Below are 19,448 nucleotides of genomic sequence, written 5' to 3' on the forward strand. Positions count from 1 at the left end.
CCGCTGGTCTCTCCGCAGAGCGGCGGAACCACGCCCGGGAGCTGGTGCGGGCGGAGGACCTGAGACGTTGGGACGCGCTGGTGGTCATGTCTGGAGACGGGTTGATGCATGAGGTGAGGCCCGCACCGGGAGGCTGGGCCTGGGTCGTGGGGGTGGGGTGCTTCCCAGGCTGAGGCCACCTGCGCTCCAACAGGTGGTGAACGGGCTCATGGAGCGGCCTGACTGGGAGACCGCCATCCAGAAGCCCCTGTGTAGCCTCCCAGCCGGCTCTGGCAATGCACTGGCCGCTTCTGTGAACCATTATGCCGGGTGAGAGCCCAGGGCCACAGTGGCCCTTTTCCCCTTAGTGCCGCCCTACTGCCAGGCTTTCTTTTGTAAGTTACCATGCTCAGGGGTAACTTCCATGCCCTCTTCTCTGGCGCCTCGGCCCCTCCGTCTGGGGCCCTCTCCGTGACTCCAGCTGTTGCCTCCACCTGCTCCATCTGTCACTCCTGCCAACTCCCTAGGGACTCAGTGTCACTTTGCCCGCCCCAGCTCCCCAGGAGGAGGAAGGGGAGGACGTGTGAGGGCTCCTGCCCTCCCCATCTGACTTCTCCCTCTGCAGCTACGAGCAGGTGACTAATGAAGACCTCCTGACCAACTGCACCCGGCTGCTGTGCCGCCGACTGCTGGCGCCCATGGATCTGCTGTCCCTGCAGACAGCCTCCGGGCAGCGCCTCTTCTCCGTGCTCAGCCTGGCTTGGGGTTTCATCGCTGACGTGGATCTGGAGAGTGAGAAGTTTCGGCGCCTGGGTGAGATGCGCTTCACTCTGGGCACCTTTCTGCGCCTGGCGGCCCTGCGCACCTACCAGGGCTCCCTGGCCTACCTCCCTGTAGAAACGGTGGTCTCCAAGATGCCCCCCTGCCCCGCTCGGGCCCAGCGGGCCCAGCAGGGCCCTGTGGACGCCCACCTGGTGCCCCTGGAGGAGGCAGTGCCCTCTCACTGGACGGTGGTGCCGGAGCAGGACTTTGTGCTGGTGCTGGCACTGCTGCACTCACACCTGGGCAGTGAGATGTTTGCTGCACCCATGGGCCGCTGTGCAGCCGGCGCTATGCATTTGTTCTACGTGCGAGCAGGTGTGTCTCGGGCCACACTGCTGCGTCTCTTCCTGGCCATGGAGAAAGGCAGGCACATGGAGTGTGACTGTCCCTACTTGGTGTACGTGCCCGTGGTTGCTTTCCGCCTGGAACCCAAGGACAGGAAGGGTGTGTTTGCTGTGGACGGGGAACTGATGATCAGTGAGGCTGTGCAGGGCCAGGTGCACCCAAACTACTTCTGGATGGTCAGTGGCTGCAGGGAGTCCCCACCCTCTGCGGAGCCACAGGCCTCACCCAGCCGGAGGCCACCTCCAGCGGAGCACTTATGACTCCACGGGCCTTGCTGTGCCTTAGTCTGTCTACTTGGTTTACTCTGAGCTTAGGCCCCTCCCTCCCACCCCAGGGACTGGAGGGCCTGTCCACAGCTCACGTGGCCGGTCGGGAGGAGGAGGGAGACTCCTGGAGAAGGCTGGGAAGGATGGCTCTGCCCACCAAAGGCCAGGATGAGGTGCTGGGCTAGGAGCGTGGAGGCCACCGTGTTTTGTTTTGGGAGCCCCGCCCCCTGAATCAAATCCAAATAAAGCAACTTTCCCAGCCTACTGGTCTTATCCTAGGGGTTGGGGAGAGTGGGGTCTTGCTTCTTCCAGGGCTCTAGAATTTAACATGATGCCCAATGGTCCCTCCTGGATGGGGCAGTGCACACGGTACTGGCCCCTGGGAAGTCATTTTGGTGGTGGGCACAGGATCAGAGCTGGTCCCGGCTGCTTTTGTAGGGGTGGGGCCCTGCCCCAGTGATGATTATGCCACATCTGGCCTGCCTCTTCGCACAAGCGGGGAGACTGAGGCTCAGAGCGAGTATGTCTTACCTAGGGCCACACGGCCAGCGAGTCTCAGCGAAAAGAGAAAGTGCCTCCGAGTTAGGCGCACTGGGGAAAACTGGCAAGGAGCAACAGAGGTCAAAATGGCAGGCAGCTGGAGGAATCTAGGGCTCCCTCAGCCTCCCCTGCCCTCCTCCAGCCCGTCCTTGTGGGAGAGTGGTGGGCAGGGGTTAAAAGGAAGCAGTAGGGAGGGGCAGATGCTACCCGCTCAAAGCGGGGAACCCTTTTGGCTTCAAGCCCAGGCCAGGTGCTGCCAAGTCAGCTCCCCCAGCATCTGGAAGGAGCTGAACCGGTGCAACTGGTCAGTCGCGGGCCCCTGGGGACCACGGCTACTGCTGACGCACTGCTGAAAGGTGGCTCTTGAGGAACGGGACACGGGCCCTGCTCGGAGGCAAAAGCACCGACCCACTGAACTTCTAAACCCTCATCTCCCTGCCCCCGTGAGTCCCCCCCGGACGGGAGGCGCGGAGGCGCAGAAGCAGGCTGGGAGGGGAAGGTGCCGCTGCCTCGAGCCTCCCCAGCAATAGGGATCTTTCCTTCCCCTGGGGAGGGTGTGTGAGGTGCCCCCGAGGGGAAGAAAGGCGACAGAGCCGGATGGATGGCAGAGGCAGGTTTAATGGTGCCACCTTGTCTTTTTTGTACATTGTAATGAGCCCAACAAAAAAAAAATGCAAGTAAAAAAAAAGTTTAATCACACCGCACTTTATACAGGTATCTTAAGCAGTAGGCATTCACATCTCCACATGAACAACGCACCGGGGAAGCACAGCCCCGGCGGCAGTCACCCCGGCAGTCACCCCGGGTGATCCTCGAACAAGACACCGGCTCCGGCCCCGCCCTCCCCGCGCTGCTGCCGGCCGCCCGCGCGGTGGCGGCAGCGCAGGTGCGGAGCCAGCGTAAGGCGGACAAGACGCATCATGCTTTGGCTTCTTATTTTGTCTTTTTTTTTTCTAGTAAGTTAATATCTTTGCTTTTGAGATTTATTTTCTTTCAATCTTAAATATTACATACATACACCAGAATTACACAGCTGCGATGGCTCAACAGCGTCCCACTCAACTGGAGCTTCACATTATCAAACGCTTAGAAAACTTGTAAACCTCTGGGCCCGTCTCCGCGAGGGAGAAGCCTGCCGGCCGCCTCTCTCCCACGTTGAGCCTGCAGCTTGTAAGTGAAGGGCTGACAGGCCTCGCTCTCATCCTCAGGGAGAGAGGGCTGGCTCGCTGTGTTCAGGGAGCTATATGCCGCCTCCCAGCGTTAACATTTGATAGTGGGAGGGGCACAGTCTACAGGAGGGGCCCTCGCACTTGCCCTGGCCTTGTCTGTGCTGCTGCCTCCCGGGGCCCTGGGATGGGGCTGAGCGGGGGAGCAGATGCGCAAGGCCCCATGGGACAGGAAGAGCAAGGCACCTACAGCTGTTTCCTTCCCAGCAGCTCCCTGGTCCTCACTCCATGTCAGCGTGTGAGGGCCACCACCTCTCCTGGGGGTCACCCTGAACCCAGCCTGGTCCCAACCTCTCTTAGAGAGCAAGTTCAACAGGCCCAAAGGCTCTCCTGTGCAAATGGGCCAGAGCAGAGCCAGGAGTCTGTAACGGCAGCTACAACTCCCAAGGGAGTGTTGGCGCTGGGAGACGAGGGAGGAGGCGGTTGGTGATGGCAGCAGGAGGGCCTGGGACACTAGGAAGCTACAGTGGGACTGAAGAGGACAAAGGGGACCGGGGAACCGCTGGAGCAACCCACACTTCATGCAAGGCACGTCCACTCGTCCCAGGGGTCCGGCCCCGCGGGTCCGCACACACCTGGGCCCCGAGTTCTCCCGCGTCAGCCCCCACGAAAGGCCCACCTCCGACCTGAGGTGGAGATGGCGAGGGAGGAAGTGCTGGGACACCCTGCCTGGGGTGACAAGTGGAAAATCAGCAACAGGGTTCAGATTTTCTTTGCCACGCGGACCCCGCTTGCTGGAAGATTGCTTGGGAATAGAAATGGCAGCATCTCAAGAAACTTCCTGCACTTCAGCATCAAACTCACCTTGGGAAGAAAAGGGCAATGGGCGGGGCTTGCACTGAGGACGGAGGAGGAAAGGGAAGAGGGGAGGTTCCAGGGGAGGGAGTGAGCAGGCAGCAGCTGGCCTCTCCCCGCGGCGGCGCTCCTTCCTCCAGGGCTGGCTGACTACTTGTCCTCCAGGCTCTCGGGCATGCCTGCCTCCATCAGAGCGGCCCGGAACTGCGTCAGGACCCCCCGGATGCTCTTGATGAAACCCTTAGACAGCGGGAAGAGGGGGAAGCCGATGTCAGGGTAGCCACTCTTCTCAGGCAAGAAGCTCCGGTAGCTCTTTCTCCGCTTCTTTGGTTTGACACTGGGTGGCACTGAGGCGTCAGGCGCTGCCTCCGAAGTCTGGTCTGTGCGGTCCCTGCTGGCTGAGGCCGGGCCCTGCGCGCCGCCCTCCGAGTCTGAGCCCTGGGAGGCCTCTCCAGGGGCCAGCCCTCCGTCCTCAGGTTCTTCTCGGCCGTAGTCTGAGAGCTCGGCCAGAGCTGGCGGCTCTGGAGAGCTACTGTCCTTGGGAAGCCCGTTGGGCAGCGCTTGGGCCCTCTCCAGCAGGGCGTGGGTTTCCAGCCAGGACTCAATGCGGTTCACCAGCCGCCAGCCGCCAGTGCCGAAGTGCTGCCGGATCTCCTGCTCGAAGACCTCGGGCGGCCGCCGCACCAGCTGGGTCATGGACTGCACCACGCGGATGAGCGCCATCTCATTGTAGCAGCGACTGTTCTCATAGCCCTCCTGCAGGCCGCGGTCGCTGTCAAAGCCGGCTTCGTTGTAGTACGGTTCATTCACCAGGATTAGACCTGCGGGGGGAGAAGCCCATCAGGCCCGCCCGATCTCAACCCCAGAGAGGAGACCAGAGCTACAGACAGGAGGTGGGGGACGCAAAAGCCAGAGTCACTGTGCCCTCTGGCAGCCCTGTCACCACCCCCGGCCCCGCCCACCGTACCTTGGATGGAGATGAGCACCTGGAGAAGGCTGGATTTGCTCGTCCACCTCTCTGTCCCCTAAAACACACACACAGTGCCATCGATCAACTCTGTCCCAGACACCCGTCCAGACTGGCCTCCCCCAGTCCTGACCAGGTGCCGGCACCGTACCCACCTTTCCAATCCAGGTGCCCAGGAGGCTGACGCACACCTTCCCATTGTCATACAGGTTGGGGTTCAGACGGCCACTGCACTGGGAGAGGTAGCAGAAGTGGGGGGGCACGGCTGGGTAGATGTTGGGGAGCTGGATGTCGAACAGGTAGAGCCCGTCCTCGTAGGGGGTGCGAGTGGGGCCCTTGATTAGGGCTGAGAAGAGGTCCTAGAGGAGGGAGGGAGGGAAGGCTGAGGTTGGCGGCGGGCTTCCACACGGGGCAGCTGGATGTGATCTTTTCCAGGGCGCTGTGCGGCTCCAGCAGGAGCAGCCCCCCTGGGACTCCAGACACTGCCCGCAACGGAGAAGCTAAACGCAAACATCTCTGTGCAGACCTGCTTGGCATCTTTTAACTCCTGGCACAAAAAGAATTTTCCAAGCCGGTTTGTATCCTACCAGGTTTTTTCCTTACACATCATTACTTGTAAGTTGCAGTCCTCAAAACAGCCCCCCACCCCCAGTGAAGCAAGCAACAATTACAACCCATCAGAAGATGAAAGAACATTCCAGGATGGCAAGGCTGCACTTGCTTTTAGGGAACTAGAAGGATGAGAGGAACTGGAGTCGGGGAAAATGCTGGGAGACCACTAGAAACTGAGGCTGTAAGTCATCAAGGAGACTCTCCACAGACACCAGAGATCCACACTGACTGTCGGGGTTGGGGGGGACCATCGCCAGGGCAACGTGCCGGGTGAGCAACGAGCTGAGAGCCGGCTAGGGCCGAGGACGAGCTGGTGACGGAATCCTCGCGTGTGCTTGGGACTGGAGCCACTCTGTGGGCCTCAAGATAACACACGATTTCCCTTTCCCTCTGAGTGAGATTTGGGTAGGAAGCGAACAAAAGAGTTCTTCCATCAGCAGAGCTGAGATGGGCTGGAATTTTCAAAAGGAATTTTACTAAAACCCAAGGAAAACGAAAAGCATCATCAAGAACCTCGAGCAGCCCTGACCACGCACGCGCTCCTGGCCCTGCCCTGGGGTCTCTGGCCGCCTGCAGGCCCATTTCAACAGTGCCTCTCTTTGTGGTCCCTTTCCTTTGGCCCCTTCCTCCAGGCCTGGGCTGGAGCTGAGGCCTCACTCGGACCCAAATTCAGTGTCTCGCATGGTGCCTGGCACACAGCAAGGCCCAGTGAAGGTCTGCTGAACAATAAGGTGGCAGATGGACCACGCTCGCTCACTTCTGGAACAAACAAGGAGGCACTCACACGCCTCCACCAGCATGACTCAAAACACGGGGCCCAGGTCACAGAGAAGTGGCAAATGGAGTGTGACGTGGCCACGGGAGGCTATACTGTCCTGTAGCTAAAAAGCAATGACCTACATCAGTGTGAATCAACATGGGTAGGTCTCAAAAATTACTCTGTTGACTGAAAAAAAAAAAACAAGTTATAGATGACGTGTATGATGATGTGCTATTCGTGTAGAAGAAATCCTACAAGATAGGCTGGTTTATGGCGATGCACGAACACGTAAACACAGAAGTAGATCACCTAGAAGGAGACCCATGAAACTCCTGAAGTCATGGCCCCTGGGGGCAGGGTGAGGATTGGTCAAAGGCAACTATGACTTTTTCTAAAATGTTCTAGTTTTTCAAAAAGCGAGAGAAGAGTCAGGTGATCATTACAATCTCAAGCTAACTTTTAAAAGGACGACCATCTGGTCTAGACACACGCGTGGGACTCTTGCCAGCCGTGTGGCTCCCCCGGCAGAGCCTGTCCTGCCCCGTAAGGAGTCGCCGAGGCTGCAGCCTCTCGGGCGCCCGGCGGTCCCCAGGCCCGGCCCGCACCCGGCTACTTGCCATTCTGTCCTCGAAGGTCTTGACCATGATGCCGTCGGGCAGCGAGGTGGCCAGCAGGGCCATCTCCTTCCGCACCGTGCTGAAGAACTTCTTGGCTTCTGGAGGCTGGAACTCAATTTTCTTAAAAGAGTGATTTGCTAGAGGGGGAAAGAGAGTGGTCAGTTCCTTAGGGCGAGGCCTGGGAACTCCACCTGGAGGTGCGGCGGCCGCTGGGAGCGCTCCCCCGACAGGTGGATGAACCCACATGCTCCCTGCCCTCCTCTTCTGGCATGGGGACTGGTGCCCAGGCCAGGGAAACGGCTCCCCTGCCCTGGGCGGCAGCCAGGGGCCAGCCACCTGGCCTCCAGATCTGGAACACACATGGGGCGAACTCACAGGGCGCGAACTCCAGCACCGAGAAGACCTCGCCCTTGGCGCTGGTGAAGGTGACCCCGGGCTTGCCGCCGCACTGCTGGCAGAGCACCGGGGTCTCGCTGGGCCACTCGGCCTTCACAGGCGACTGCCCCTCGGGCTTGTCCTCCTTGCGCTCAGTGTCTGGCACCGCCTCCATCTTCTCCTCCTCTGCGATGGCCACGTTGTCCAGGGTCTTCTTGAGGTTTTCCTGCAGCTTCTTGATGTCGTCCAGAAACTTCTTCTCCCGCGTCGGCTTCTCTGGCTCCGCCGTGGGCGAGGTGGGCGAGCCCGTCAGAAGCTGCTCCACGGTCATGTTCTTGAGGCTCTCCAGGATCTTGATGGCCTCTTTCAACTCCCGGAAGCTCTTCGGGGGCCCATCCTTGCCAGCCTTCTCCATCAGCCCAGCCACAGGGGCGGCCATGGCCACGGCTCCCTGGATGGCGGCCGTGGCAGCCTCCTCGCTGATCACCACTCCCTTGTCCTCCTCGGGGGCCGCTGGCTGCTCGGTGGCTGGGATGGGGGGCTCCTCTCTCTTGGGGTGCTCGTCCTCCACCAGCCCATTGTCCGTCTCCCAGCTATCACTGTCATCCTCCCACTCATCCGAGGACGCCCCACTGGTGCTGCCTTCTACCGAGTCATAGTCTGACTCCTCGATCTCAGACTCGATGTTGTACAGGTGCTGGTGGGGGGAGATGGGGCGCGGGCCATTCAGGGGCGCTCTGCCAGGACCCCAACCCTCAGAGCTGATGGCGCCCTGAGGCCTTGGCAGCCACACCACCCTTCCTCCCTTTCCTGCTCTGGCCTCCGCAGCTGGGCCTCTGTGCTTGGTGGGCCCTAGGCCCCTGAGAGGCACCTCCGCTGCCCCAGCCCCACCCATGGGCCCAAGGCCCAGCCAAGGCCTGTTCCAGCCTCCTGGCTGCTGGGCGCACTTGGTCAGCGGGGCTGTGTCACAGCCTGTTCCCGCCCCTGGAATGGCCTCCTGGACGAGGGGTGAGCCCCTTCCCCACCCCATGTTGGTGCCAGGAGAGGGGAGCTGGGGTGTGAGCATCAGCTCAAACAAGGGAGCGAAGAAGCAGCGTCAAAGACAGCCCTGCCGCTCAGAACCCATCTGCTTTCTCTCCCTGATCTGTGAAAGTTTTCCTAGAAGTGTTGGTGTGAAGGCTCTGTTTCTTAAAGGAAGCAACCTGTGTTTTCTTAGCACAGTGGCTGGGGATCCAGGCAGATCTGGGAGGTCTGAGAAAATCTACACACGACTGGCAATCCAGCTGTAGGCTGCCTCTCTGCTTTCCCGACTCTCTCACCCCGGGGCTCTGGGTGTAACACTGCCTTTCCTTTCCCTGAGACCTTCCTCCCCCAAAGCAGACTCCCTGCCCAGGAAGATCTGAGCTCCCGGCCCGGCTGCCGCGGTCTGGAGCCGCGAGGTGGGCTCTGCAGGGGCTCACCTGGGGCAGGATGATGGTCTTTGAGTTATCAGCCCACACCACCTCCACCTTGCTGCTGACGTCCACACGGGCAACCTGGCCGACCGACGGCTGCAGGGCAAATGGGACAGGTTCAAAGGTGCAGCTCCCCAAGGGTGATGGCAGGGGCAAGGCCATGAGAACAGAAGGGATGTGGGCACCAGCCAGAGACCACCGTTGAGTAACTCGAGCACGGGATCCTTTGGTTGAAACACCCCCAATGCTCACCGTCCACTGAGCCCCCCACTCACTCCCTTCCTGCTCAGAGCACCCTGGTCTCTCCGGGCTTCCAGCCTCGGGACTCTCGTCCCCACTCTTCCTCTGCCTGGAATCTGCCCAACCCCACCCCGTGTCCCCACTTGGGCTCCAGGGCCCAGCTCAGACGCCACCTCCCCAGGCCTCTCCTGCGCTCCTGTAGCGCCTGACACCACGCTCGTGGCGCGGAGGACGGGAATGGGCTTCTCTAATAGGCCCGGGGAGCAGCTGTGTGAACGAGGCCTGAGCCCGGCAGGCAGGTGAGTCCTCGTGCAGGTGCTCGGACTGAGGGACCCCACTGCCGGCAGCCGCTCTCCTGGGGAAGGCGCTTGGGATGGACACGCAGCCCGAAGGACTTGCAGGTCTTGGCTCCGGGTGCCACCTGGTGGCACCATGATGTACTGCAGCTGACACAAGGCCAGGGCGCAGGTACCTCATCCTCCCTGTGAGGCCCTCCATCCTCAGTGTTGCCAATTCGGATAACAATATCGGTCGTGCGGAACCGAAAGTCAGGGTGATCGGCAATGTCGTAGACGCTCACATCTTCCTCCTCTCCAATCAGCTGGGAAAGGATGGGTGGTCGTGAGCGCAGGGGCCCTACATCCAGCCCACCAGAGCCCACCCTGAAGGAAACGTGGGGGCAGCACCCGCTCACCTCCACGTCGTCCCCACTCGGCCGCAGCTTGAACCACTTCACCATGCAGGTGCGGCCCACGTGGTCCCCAGACTGCACCACGCCGTAGACAGCAGGGTCCGGACAGCTCTGGACTGGGGACCCAGCGGGGAGGGGGGGGCGCATGACTAGCTAAGGCACCCAGTGCAGGCCAGAAAGGCTCCCCGAGTCTTCAGAAGAGTGAGCCACCATCCAAGGGGAGTGTCCGTGATGCCCAGACCTCTCGCCCCTTCTTCCCAAGCCCCACCCGGCACTACCTCGCTTGTCCACCACGAAGTCTCCAGGGCAGAACTCATTGTTGTCCAGGTGGTGCACAGGGAAGAGGTCGTTGGAGCGGACGTTGCACTCCACGGAGCCGTCCTGCCACATCACGTCTGCTGAGGTCATCGTGGTCACCACCTCCACCGCCACCCTGCAGGGCAGGACCAGTGAGGAAAGGGCAGCTATGCTCTCTACCCACCGCCCCACCTCGCGGGCTTGGTAACCTGAAACCCTGAGCACCAGGCATCTCCTCCGGGAAGGGGCCCCCGTCCCGCCCTCTCCCACTCCCAGATCCCTCCTTCCCACCCAGCCAAGCCCAGGCACCCATGTCATCTCGGCTGGGCGCCCCTGAGCCTTCGTGGGGCCTGCAGACCACGAACACACCCACGAGCACGTGAGCCTGGGTGTGCAGGCGTGTGGGGGCGGGGCGGGGGCAGGACACCCGGCCGGGAAAGGGAGGCGCCCCTGAGCTCACCTGTCCCCCGGCTTGAAGTCCCGACTGATCTTATTCTTCTTCCTCTTGTGTTTCCGCTTTAAGTTCTTGATGGACAAGGGGATGCTCTTCTTGCGACCTGCGCCGCTGCCGCTCTGGGAGGAGGTGGTGGAGCTGGCAGAGGAGGTCACCGAGCTGCTGTCGTCTGTGTCGTCGGCGGCCTCGTCATCGGCGTCCTGCTCGGCCGAGTGCAGCCGGTCGTCCCCGCCCTCCTTCAGCAGGAAGGGGGGCAGCTGCTCGCCCCCCTCGTGGGCCTCCTCGGGGCCCTCGTCCTGCATCTCCACGGGGCTGGCAGACCCATCGGGCGTCTCCTCGGGGCTGGCGGACCCTGCTTCGCTCTTGGCTTTGGCCGCCCCCTTCTTGCCTGTGTCCTCCACGGAATGGTCCCTGGAGCACCGGGAGTCCGGGGAGCAGGACATGATCCTCACAACCTGCTTCTTGAGGAGGCGCTTCACCTGCGGGGAAGGAATGGGGAGGGCGGGCGCTGTGGAGAGCCGGCTGACGCAGCCGGACCCCAGGCAGCTCGGTCTGAGGGGTGACAGCTGTACACACCTAACTGGCCTTCAAGGGTCATCGGGGCTGCCCCCCAAGGCCTAAAGCACAGACCTTCCTGCTGTGGAAATGGCTCCAGGCCAGTTCCTCAAACGCCCGCCAAGCCCCAAGCCCGAGGACATACCTTCTTGGCCACAGAGCCCTCCCCCTGGGCGCAGTGTTTTTCTGGACATTCACAGGCAATCCTGGCCGGCTCTACCTTGGCTGGGAAGACATACAGACAGCGCTCGCCGAGCTGCCGCTGAGCATGGTCAAAGCATCCGAGACGCTTCACCCTGGGAGGGGAGGGAGGAGAGGCAGGGGCTGGGCCAGGGGTTTCTCAGCCCCGCGCACCCGTGCCCGCGGCCCAGAGACTTGCTTGGGGACCGCCCCTGGGGGTGCTGGAGCGGGTGGCGCACTGGAGCCGCTCACCTGCCTAGGTTTTCCTGGGTGATGACAGAGGGCGGGGGGCTAACGCTGTCCGTGCCCCCTGGACAGAAGCTCTTGGTAATCCACGTGACCTTCAGCTCCACAACCTGCACCTGGGGGTGGCGGGCGGGACGGGGCCACGGTCAGCAGGCTCTAATGCCCTCTCTTTAAGCAGCTGTCCGGAGCCCACCTGCCCCCAGAGCAGGAAGCAGGTCCTCATCACGGTGCAGCACCAAGTCTGGACACCCCCAGAACAGGCGCACCCCTGCGGCCTCCTCACCTCCAGTCATGGCCCAGAGGACCTGCCACTCTCCACCCTCCCACCTTGCTCGGCCCGGGTTCCCTTGGTCCTCAGAGAAGCCCCACCCCAGGTGAGGCAGCGGGGGCGGGAGATCCAGGGCCTCACCCCCCTGTCCCGCCCCCACCCCTACCTCTTCGACCAATACGCGGAACTTGCTCTTGGTGCTGAGCACGGGCTTGACCCCTGACAGCCACTGGACACTGGAGAAGATCTTGGCAGGGCCAATGAGCACCTGGCCTGGGTAGAAGCCGTAGGAATCATCAAAGAAGAGACCCTGCAGGATTGGGGGCCAGAGAAAAGTCCCCGTGAGCACTGCCTCCTCAGGGGAGGGCGCTCTCCATACCCGCACCCCCTGCTCTGCGCCTGGCTCCCGCTGGCCCCGCACCTCCAGCTCCACAGCCCCTAAGGCTCCGGAGCAGCACCTCCCAGACCTCAGGTGCATACAAATCACCACGGATCTTACTGAAATGCACGTCTGACCCATTCTGCTTCCAAGCCCTCAGGCCACAACAATGCTGCTGGTGCAGGGGAGGCACTTTAAGGACTAAAGCTCCAGAGGACAGGGGTCCCCAAACCTGCTTAATCACACACACTCCCCTAGTATTCTTACTGACAAACTCTGTCATGTACTACTGTTCTAAAATGTCAATTGCAGTAAAATACTGCGTACGCCCTAAGAAAACAGGAGACTTAAAAAGGATGAGATACAAAGTTAACGAAATGCAAAGAAAGGTCCTACTGCTTTCTGCCTACACCCAAACTTCTATACCTTTGGATACACACCGCCCCCTTTCTAGGAAAGCAACGGTGTAGAAGCAGTGGTTAGCCTGGGTCAGCTCCAAGCTCTCTGCTGAGAAGTCCCTCCTGCACAGCCCAGGGGCTGAGGAACATGAGATGAGGGGCCCCCCACCCCCCAGGATCCTTGGGTGGTGCCAACGTACAGAGTCGCTGACGTGCGGGCAGACATCGTAGAGCTTGGCACCATCCTCTGTGTTCATGGAGCACCTGCAACAGGGCACAGGGGCTTGGTTGGCACCTGACACAGTGCCTGAGTCTTAGGGGAGGCGAGGCAGCCAGGACCCCTTGTGGTGCCGGTCAGGATCTAAAGGGCTTGTCCAGAGGTGTCAATACGTCCACCCCCGCAAAACAGGCAATTCATCCTCCACCCACACCTCAGCCCCTGCACTGGTACAAGGAACTCTCCTAAAACAAACAAGACTCTACCCCCAGATCTGAGCGTTCACCACCATTAAGGTGCCTAAAATAAAGCATCAGCTCCTCTCGCGTGTCCTAAATGAAAATGCAGCTCTCCCGAAGCCACGGTACAGCCTAGACCAGAAACTGAGCCAGAGAACCAGGCCGGGCTGACAAGGAGACCAGCCCAGGGTCAGGTCCTGAGACTCGGGGCCCCGAAAGCCTGCAGCCCCTGGCATGACCCTCGAGGAAGCGAGACAACAGCCCCTGCCCCCCTTCCCGGGCCGCCCCGCCGGACGGGCTCCTCCGCGGGGAGATCAACAGCCCCTGCCCCCCTTCCCGGGCCGCCCCGCCGGACGGGCTCCTCCGCGGGGAGATCCGCACCTGGCGCCGTTGGATAGCTTGAGGATGATCTGGTTCTTCAGGTCGTAGACCTTCCCCAGCCAACAGTCATAGGCGATGTAGTCCCCATACATGAAGGGCTGCAGGTCAGGGGGACAGGGCTGTGAGAGGTGGCCGATGAGGCTGGTGTCCAGGGCACCAGTTCCTCTTGGCCGCACAGACAGGTCCGACCTGATAGCTGCTGCAGCAGGCTTTCCCCCGAGTCCAGCTGCACCCCAGCTCCCCTCCCACGCAGAGGCAGAAGCTTGACGGCGTCCCAGGGACACAGGACACGTACGTGGGAGCGGGCGGGGGAGGGTGGTTATATAGACGAATAAGTAAAGTGATTTAAGCAAATAAATAACTCAACTGAGGATATCGAGAGCCAAGTCTCTCACTACTGGGGACGGCACTCACTAATACAGGAACAGGGAGGGCAAGAGAGGAGGGACCTGAGGAGCTGGACTGGGGCTGGAAGGATCAAGACGAACCCATACATCTTACACACACAGAACAGGCACGGACGTATTTAGACGTGTGTGTGTGTCTACCTATGTACACATACATGTATTCCCCCGTGTTGCCCTGAATAGGGCCTAGCAGCGATTAGCACACCCAGCGTGCATCCAGACCTTGGCTTTTGAAATACCATTTTCTGAAAGGAACCAGGGCTCCCTGAAGAAACAGCTGACTCTAGGCTGGATGAGAAAAAATACAAGATGGAAAGAAAGTGTTTAAAAAAAAAATGGTGGGGATATGTCAAAAGGACACACATGTCAGCTTGAAGGGGATCCGACTGGCCAAATGTGGGACCATTCAAGCAACAAAACAAATAATGACAGTAATAGGTTATTACCAACTGAACAAAACAGGAATCTCTGCATCCATACTGATGTAAAAAATGAATAAATAAATGGGACAGAAAGTACAGCTCTTCCATACAGTATATGCCAAACTGATAAAAACAAGTAGGCAACGATGGAGTCATAAAATCCCTATTTAGCAGCCACCGGAATGCTGGCTGATTCAGCTGGGAATTGTTAATGGAAGCTAAGGCTGATGTACGGGGGTCTGAGAAGTACCGGGTTATTGACACAATCCCGGAATATCTCCCCACAAAGCTGATACAGTCGCTTCCAACGGGGTGAATGCTGACTTTACGGTGGGGAGGCATGGCAGAGCCCCAGACGACTGGGGAGCAAACGGAATGTCCCCACCCTGCGGCCACGGGACGTTCCGGGCCAGCGAAGAGCTCAGCGGCACTTCCGTGGCAGTTCTGCCAAGAACGCAGGGCCCCAGGCTGGTCACGGGCACCGTCAGATGGCCCCACGCTCAGGGTCACCCGGGATAAGGAAGACAAAGCAAGAGTGGGGAACCTCTCCAGACTGGGGGAGATCAGAGAGCTGACAATTCTTGTGTGTGCTCCTGATGGAATCCTGGGTCAGAGGGGAAAAAGGAGATCGTTGGGACAACTGGATGAGGTCTGTGGATTGGACAGTATTGGGTCAAAGTCCTTGTCTGGGGCTCTGAATGGTGGTTAAACAGCAGAGTGTTTCTGTTTTGGGGAAATACACATTGTAGTACTTAGGGGTCATATAGCATCATACCTGTAGTTTGCTTTCAAACGTTTCAGAAAAGGGGAGGAGAGAGAGAGAGAGGGAGAGAAGGCAGTGGGGGGAGTGAGAAAGAGAGAGCGACAGAGGAGTACAGAGAGGTAGGGAAGGAGGGAGGAAAGGCGCTGGAGCCAATGCAGCGAAACGTCGCCAGCTAAGGAACCTGGATGTTGCAGGGGATAAAGGTACCTACAACTTTTCAGTAAGTTTGAAATCACTAAAAAAGTAAGCTGAAAAGAAATTTGTTCCAAAAAAAAGCATTAGAGGAGAAGGGAAACCAGCAGTCTCTGCTGGAGACGTAAAGCTGTGTCGTGACCTCGCGTCTCAATGGCTGACTCACAAGAAGCATGGTCAGGCTGCAGGGAGCGAGCTGACTGCTGGGCTTGGCCGCCCGGCCTGGGAAGGTGCCGCGGAGAGAACCAGAGCCCCGAGAGGGGAGGTCAGCAGGGGTGGCAGGCGGGGCGGGCTCACCCAGATGTGCTGCAGGTCCTTGCTGTTGACGGGGTAGACGATGCAGTTGGTGCCAATGAGCTTCACGGCGCAGTCGATGTTCACGTCGATCACCGTGCCACACTGGCTGTCCTGCGGGGGAGAAGGCATCCAGGTCCCAGCAGGCACCCCGCGGGGCCACCCGGCAGACCCGGCCAGCACATGCCCCAGGCCACCCCCGCCCCCAACCCTGCCCCACCAAGTGGGACGCGGGACTCACAGTGGAGCGCATGTGCCGGACCACATCCCGGGGCACCACGGAGCGGTCCTCCAGTTTCAACTGGAACAGAGAGCACAGGTGTCAGAGCACGGCCCCCAAAACCACCTACAGGATACAGTCTCCTCCCTACCTCTTAGTGAAGCGTAGCATACGTATAGCTAAGCGCACAAACCCTAAGCCCAGAGCTCGGCTTTGCCAAACCCCACGCGCCCCTCCAACAGCACCTGGATCAGGAGACAGCAGGCCAGGTGCGACCTCCCGCACCAAAGGCAAACACCGTGCTCACCAGCGGTAACTGATCACGCTGAAAAGTGTGGCTACATGACAAACCACGTAAGGCCTCATTTTAAATTAAAGATTTAACAGCCCATTCTGCAGAGAGCCAAACATCTTGCTGTAGTGGAATCCTTTTTCCAGCTTCTGCCTGCCCTGCACCCCTGCTGCCGAGTGCTGAGCAGGGTGGGTTGGAGAAGAAGTGTGACACTGGGCCGAGGGTCACCCTGAATCCGCTATCAGCCTCACCACCTTCTAATCTGGGCCCTCCTGCCCGGCCAGTCACAGCCTGCTCGTCATCGACTGCCCCGCAGAGGACTGCAAGCTGCTGAGTAACCGACTCTCGACTCTCGGGACGCCGGCTTCTGGAGCCTGGCCAACTGCGCAGCAAGCACTGACCCATCCCTCCATGACAAAGCCCCTCCCCCTGCCGGGCACCGGATGCCCCAGAGCAGCCCAGGCGGGAGACGCTTCTCCACTGGGCCAGTGCATCTTCCTTGCTGGCTCCCCAAACCTGGGGCCGCTCCTCTGTGGTTCTTCACTGAGTCCTGGGAACCGGTGCATCTCTGTGTGACTGCCCACCTCCCTGGCTCAGGCACCTCCAAGACCCCAAACCAGGGGGATGGAAGAGCTGTTCCCTCAAACACCCAACCGAACACTCAAGATCACTCCACCGCAGAACGTGGGGCCTGGAACTGTGACCTCACGAGAGGAGAACTGAGAAGGGAGACACGCGCTTAAGGGCACCGAAATCCTGGCAACGACTAAAGCAAACCCTGCTATTTAGTGGGATGTGACTTTAAAAAAAAGTAAAGGGGAAGCAATGGGCCCGCCATCAACAGGTGACAGAGATGCTCCTACAGGGACACAAGCCCGTGTTCCAGATGAGAGGGAGCCCCGGTGTTAAGCACACCGGACACTCACCTGCGCTGGCGCTGCAGCCTTGCAAAGCAGCCTCGCGAAGCCCTCGCTCCTGTAATAGGTGGGGTGAGTGGCTCAGAGGATTAACGAGGCAGTGAAAGCACAGACGGCCACCAGGCGCCTGGCCCACAGTAAGGGCTCAGCCAACGCTAAGTGCTGTGATCACCCCACCTGCCTCCTCTGCCCCCTAGGCGCAGGCTGAAGACCCTGAGCTCAGGATCCAAGATCCCAGGAGGCTGCAAGGGGCCACGTGGAACGCTGCTAAGGGTGTGCTGGGATGACAGTGCCCTTTTTCTAATTCAAAGAACCTCCCATCCTGGAACCCTCTGGGCCCCAATCCCTGGGTGGGACATGGTATTTTCAGTGCTGTCCCACCCTACGTCAAACCTCTGCTCTCATTTTAGACTTCAAAAAGCCACAACTGCAGGTCTTTCCAAGTTGCCATAGAAACCAGAAGTTGCAGTGAGGGGAAATCCACTGGGAGATGGCCAGTGCTGCGTGGGGCGGGAGGTGACGCCATGCTTGGAGCAGCTGCGGCTGCGGGCACAGGCTGCCTCGCGGGCTCAGGGACCCTGAGGAGAGACCCAAGTTGAGTCTGCACATCATCCCAACCTCGGCGTCTGTGTCAGTCCCCGAGAGAGCTGCCAGGAAAGGAAGGGAGTGGGCCAAGTGCAGACCCTAAATCAGCACAGTCTTTGATGGGACACAGCCCAGCCTCGCTGCCCCCGATGGGGTACGGGAAACTGAGGCCCCTGCTCTGAGGCCGAAGCAGGAACAACACAGCCAGCGAAAGCTGTCACGGCAAGGACAGGGGTGGGTTTTCTCCCTCCTCCCTCTGTAGAACCTCTGCGAGGCTGTGGGGCAGGCAGGTCCCCGAGTTCCCAGGAGGGGGCCTGGTGAGCCAGCGTGTCCCCGGATGTGGCTCTCCTGACCTGCGCTTGGCCTCTTGCCCGAGCCTGACTCCCTTCCACCCTGAAGCTGGGTCTCCAGGCTCTTCTGATCTGGCATGACAATGACAATGACAGTGTAGAGCAGAGCGGTGTGGCAGGGAGGACAGAGGGGTGCAGGGGCCACTATTCTGGCTACGTTTCTTTTTTTTTTCTTTTAATTTATTAATTTATTTTGGCTTCGTTGCTGCACGCGGACTTTCTCTAGTCACGGCGAGCGGGGGCTACTCTTCATGGCGATGCACGGCCTTCTCATCGTGGTGGCTTCTCTCATTGCGGAGCACGGGCTCTAGGCATGTGGGCTCAGTAGTTGTGTCGGCCCCCGGGCTTAGTTGCTCCACGGCATGTGGGATCTTCCCGGACAGGGATAGAACCCGTGTCCCCTGCATTGGCAGGCGGATTCTTAACCACTGCGCCACCAGGGAAGTCCCTCTGGCTACATTTCTTTCCCTTGGGAATTCCAGAAAATGAGAACAAGACGCCTGGGAGGGCAAGGATGACTTGCAAGCCTCTCCATGCTCTTTCACAAGTTTCCCTTCCAGGTGCCCCTGTCCCACCACACTGGGCACTGCTCCTTTCACATCCACCAGCCGCTCCAGCCGAGCAGCTCCCACGGAACAGCACTTACCCACGTCCTCCTCGCCTCTCCCTGTTCCAGACACATGCTCCCTGCATCTCGAAGGCTTTCAGAACCCCTGCTCTGGAAGCCTCTCCTCACAGCGACAGCACAGCTGGTGTGTATTACACTCCATGCAGTTTTCTAGCACTTCCCGTGTTTTAACCTGAGAAATCCTCAACTCCACGAAATAAGCATACTGTCATTGTCCTTACAGATAAGTAAACCGAGACAAAGAGAAAATAAGTCATGTGTTCATGGTCACACGGCTCCTAAGTGGTGCCGCTGGGACTTCAACTCAGGCAGTCTAGCTCGAGTCCATTCGCTTAACCACAGAAAAAGCTCCTCCCTCCCCAGAGCAGTAGAGATAGGGACAGAGTAAAACACATTTCTGGCAGATCCACACCCTCTGAAAGACAGTAATTCTTCTCCTGGTTATAAAAGCAACAACTGCTCTATTCATTTCTGGGGCACATGGCAGGCGGCTGTAGTGGCCTCTGCCTGCGGATCAGGGCCCTGAGCGCCCGCTGAGGCCACCAGGTGGGAGACACCACCGGGTCTCAGCAGCCTGCCCTCCTCTGCTCCTCCCACCCTTGAGAGATCAGGCACCCAGATCACAGGCACCAGACACTGGAGGCTAACACCAGACGGCGCTGTGCCTGCCCTAGGAAAACGCCAGATTGTAAAGTGAAACTAAATCATGAAACGGAGCCACGTTTTTTGTCAGGCGCACCCTGGACGCAGTTTTAAAAAAATTGTTACCAGCATGGGATCTGAGGTGGAAGGTGGATAGATTTTAACTGTCATTATTGGTTCTAGAATTCTGAACAACCTCTGAAGTGGTGAACTACTGTTTAACATTTCTTGAGGGAGAGCTGTAGCTATCAGAGGTTTCTGATTAACAAAAAAAAGCAAGACAAGAAAGGTAACACACCAAAATGTTAAAGTGTCTGAGTGAAGAGGGGCTACAGGTAGTTTTAAAAACGAACATCGGGCTTCCCTGGTGGCACAGTGGTTGGGAGTCCGCCTGCCGATGCAGGGGACACGGGTTCGTGCCCCGGTCCGGGAA

The 19,448-nt window shown here is 59.4% G+C and overlaps 2 protein-coding genes across 7 annotated transcripts in view; one reads left to right on the forward strand and one right to left on the reverse strand.

Annotated features, from left to right (window-relative positions):
* The window catches only part of SPHK1 (sphingosine kinase 1), a 4,709-nt gene extending 3,033 nt beyond the window's left edge, over positions 1 to 1,676 (forward strand). For all 4 annotated transcript variants that reach the window (XM_024760791.1, XM_024760793.1, XM_024760790.1 and 1 more), the window contains exons 4-6: positions 19 to 113; positions 194 to 309; positions 605 to 1,676. In XM_024760791.1, coding sequence (XP_024616559.1) covers positions 19 to 113; positions 194 to 309; positions 605 to 1,406 — 1,013 coding nt within the window. In that variant the 3' untranslated portion in view covers positions 1,407 to 1,676. The remainder of the gene's footprint in view (positions 1 to 18; positions 114 to 193; positions 310 to 604) is intronic.
* An 874-nt stretch (positions 1,677 to 2,550) lies between these two features.
* Positions 2,551 to 18,442, reverse strand: UBE2O (ubiquitin conjugating enzyme E2 O). Of its 3 annotated transcripts, none has more exons than XM_024760788.1 (18): positions 18,392 to 18,442; positions 15,623 to 15,682; positions 15,385 to 15,495; positions 13,304 to 13,401; positions 12,667 to 12,730; positions 11,856 to 11,999; positions 11,428 to 11,537; positions 11,141 to 11,291; positions 10,447 to 10,919; positions 9,968 to 10,122; positions 9,693 to 9,805; positions 9,471 to 9,599; positions 8,765 to 8,854; positions 7,305 to 8,001; positions 6,930 to 7,066; positions 5,096 to 5,299; positions 4,941 to 4,998; positions 2,551 to 4,794 (listed from the first exon to the last, which is right to left on the reverse strand). In XM_024760788.1, the coding sequence occupies exons 1-18, from the start codon at positions 18,425 to 18,427 to the stop codon at positions 4,124 to 4,126; spliced, it is 3,501 nt and encodes a 1,166-aa protein (XP_024616556.1). In that variant the 5' UTR covers positions 18,428 to 18,442; the 3' UTR covers positions 2,551 to 4,123. The 3 variants fall into 3 exon arrangements, with proteins under 3 accessions (XP_024616556.1, XP_024616555.1, XP_024616557.1); XM_024760787.1 differs by having other exon boundaries at positions 13,304 to 13,422; XM_024760789.1 differs by lacking the exon at positions 18,392 to 18,442 and adding an exon at positions 15,909 to 15,992 and having other exon boundaries at positions 13,304 to 13,422.
* Positions 18,443 to 19,448: the final 1,006 nt, after the last annotated feature.

Source organism: Neophocaena asiaeorientalis, unplaced genomic scaffold (genome assembly GCF_003031525.2).
Source record: "Neophocaena asiaeorientalis asiaeorientalis breed wild unplaced genomic scaffold, Neophocaena_asiaeorientalis_V1.1 scaffold30, whole genome shotgun sequence".
Classification (NCBI taxonomy): domain Eukaryota; kingdom Metazoa; phylum Chordata; class Mammalia; order Artiodactyla; family Phocoenidae; genus Neophocaena; species Neophocaena asiaeorientalis.

What these genes read in the sequence shown, in the direction of transcription:
- UBE2O (XM_024760787.1), bottom strand. Translation starts at nt 18,427, where the DNA reads ATGTGTCTGGAACAGGGAGAGGCGAGGAGGACGTGG. An exon ending in TCCGGCACATGCGCTCCACT is followed by an intron (nt 15,496 to 15,622) that starts GTGAGTCCCGCG and finishes TCTCCCCCGCAG; the next exon opens with GACAGCCAGTGTGGCACGGT. An exon ending in TGGGCACCTGGATTGGAAAG is followed by an intron (nt 4,999 to 5,095) that starts GTGGGTACGGTG and finishes TGTGTGTTTTAG; the next exon opens with GGGACAGAGAGGTGGACGAG.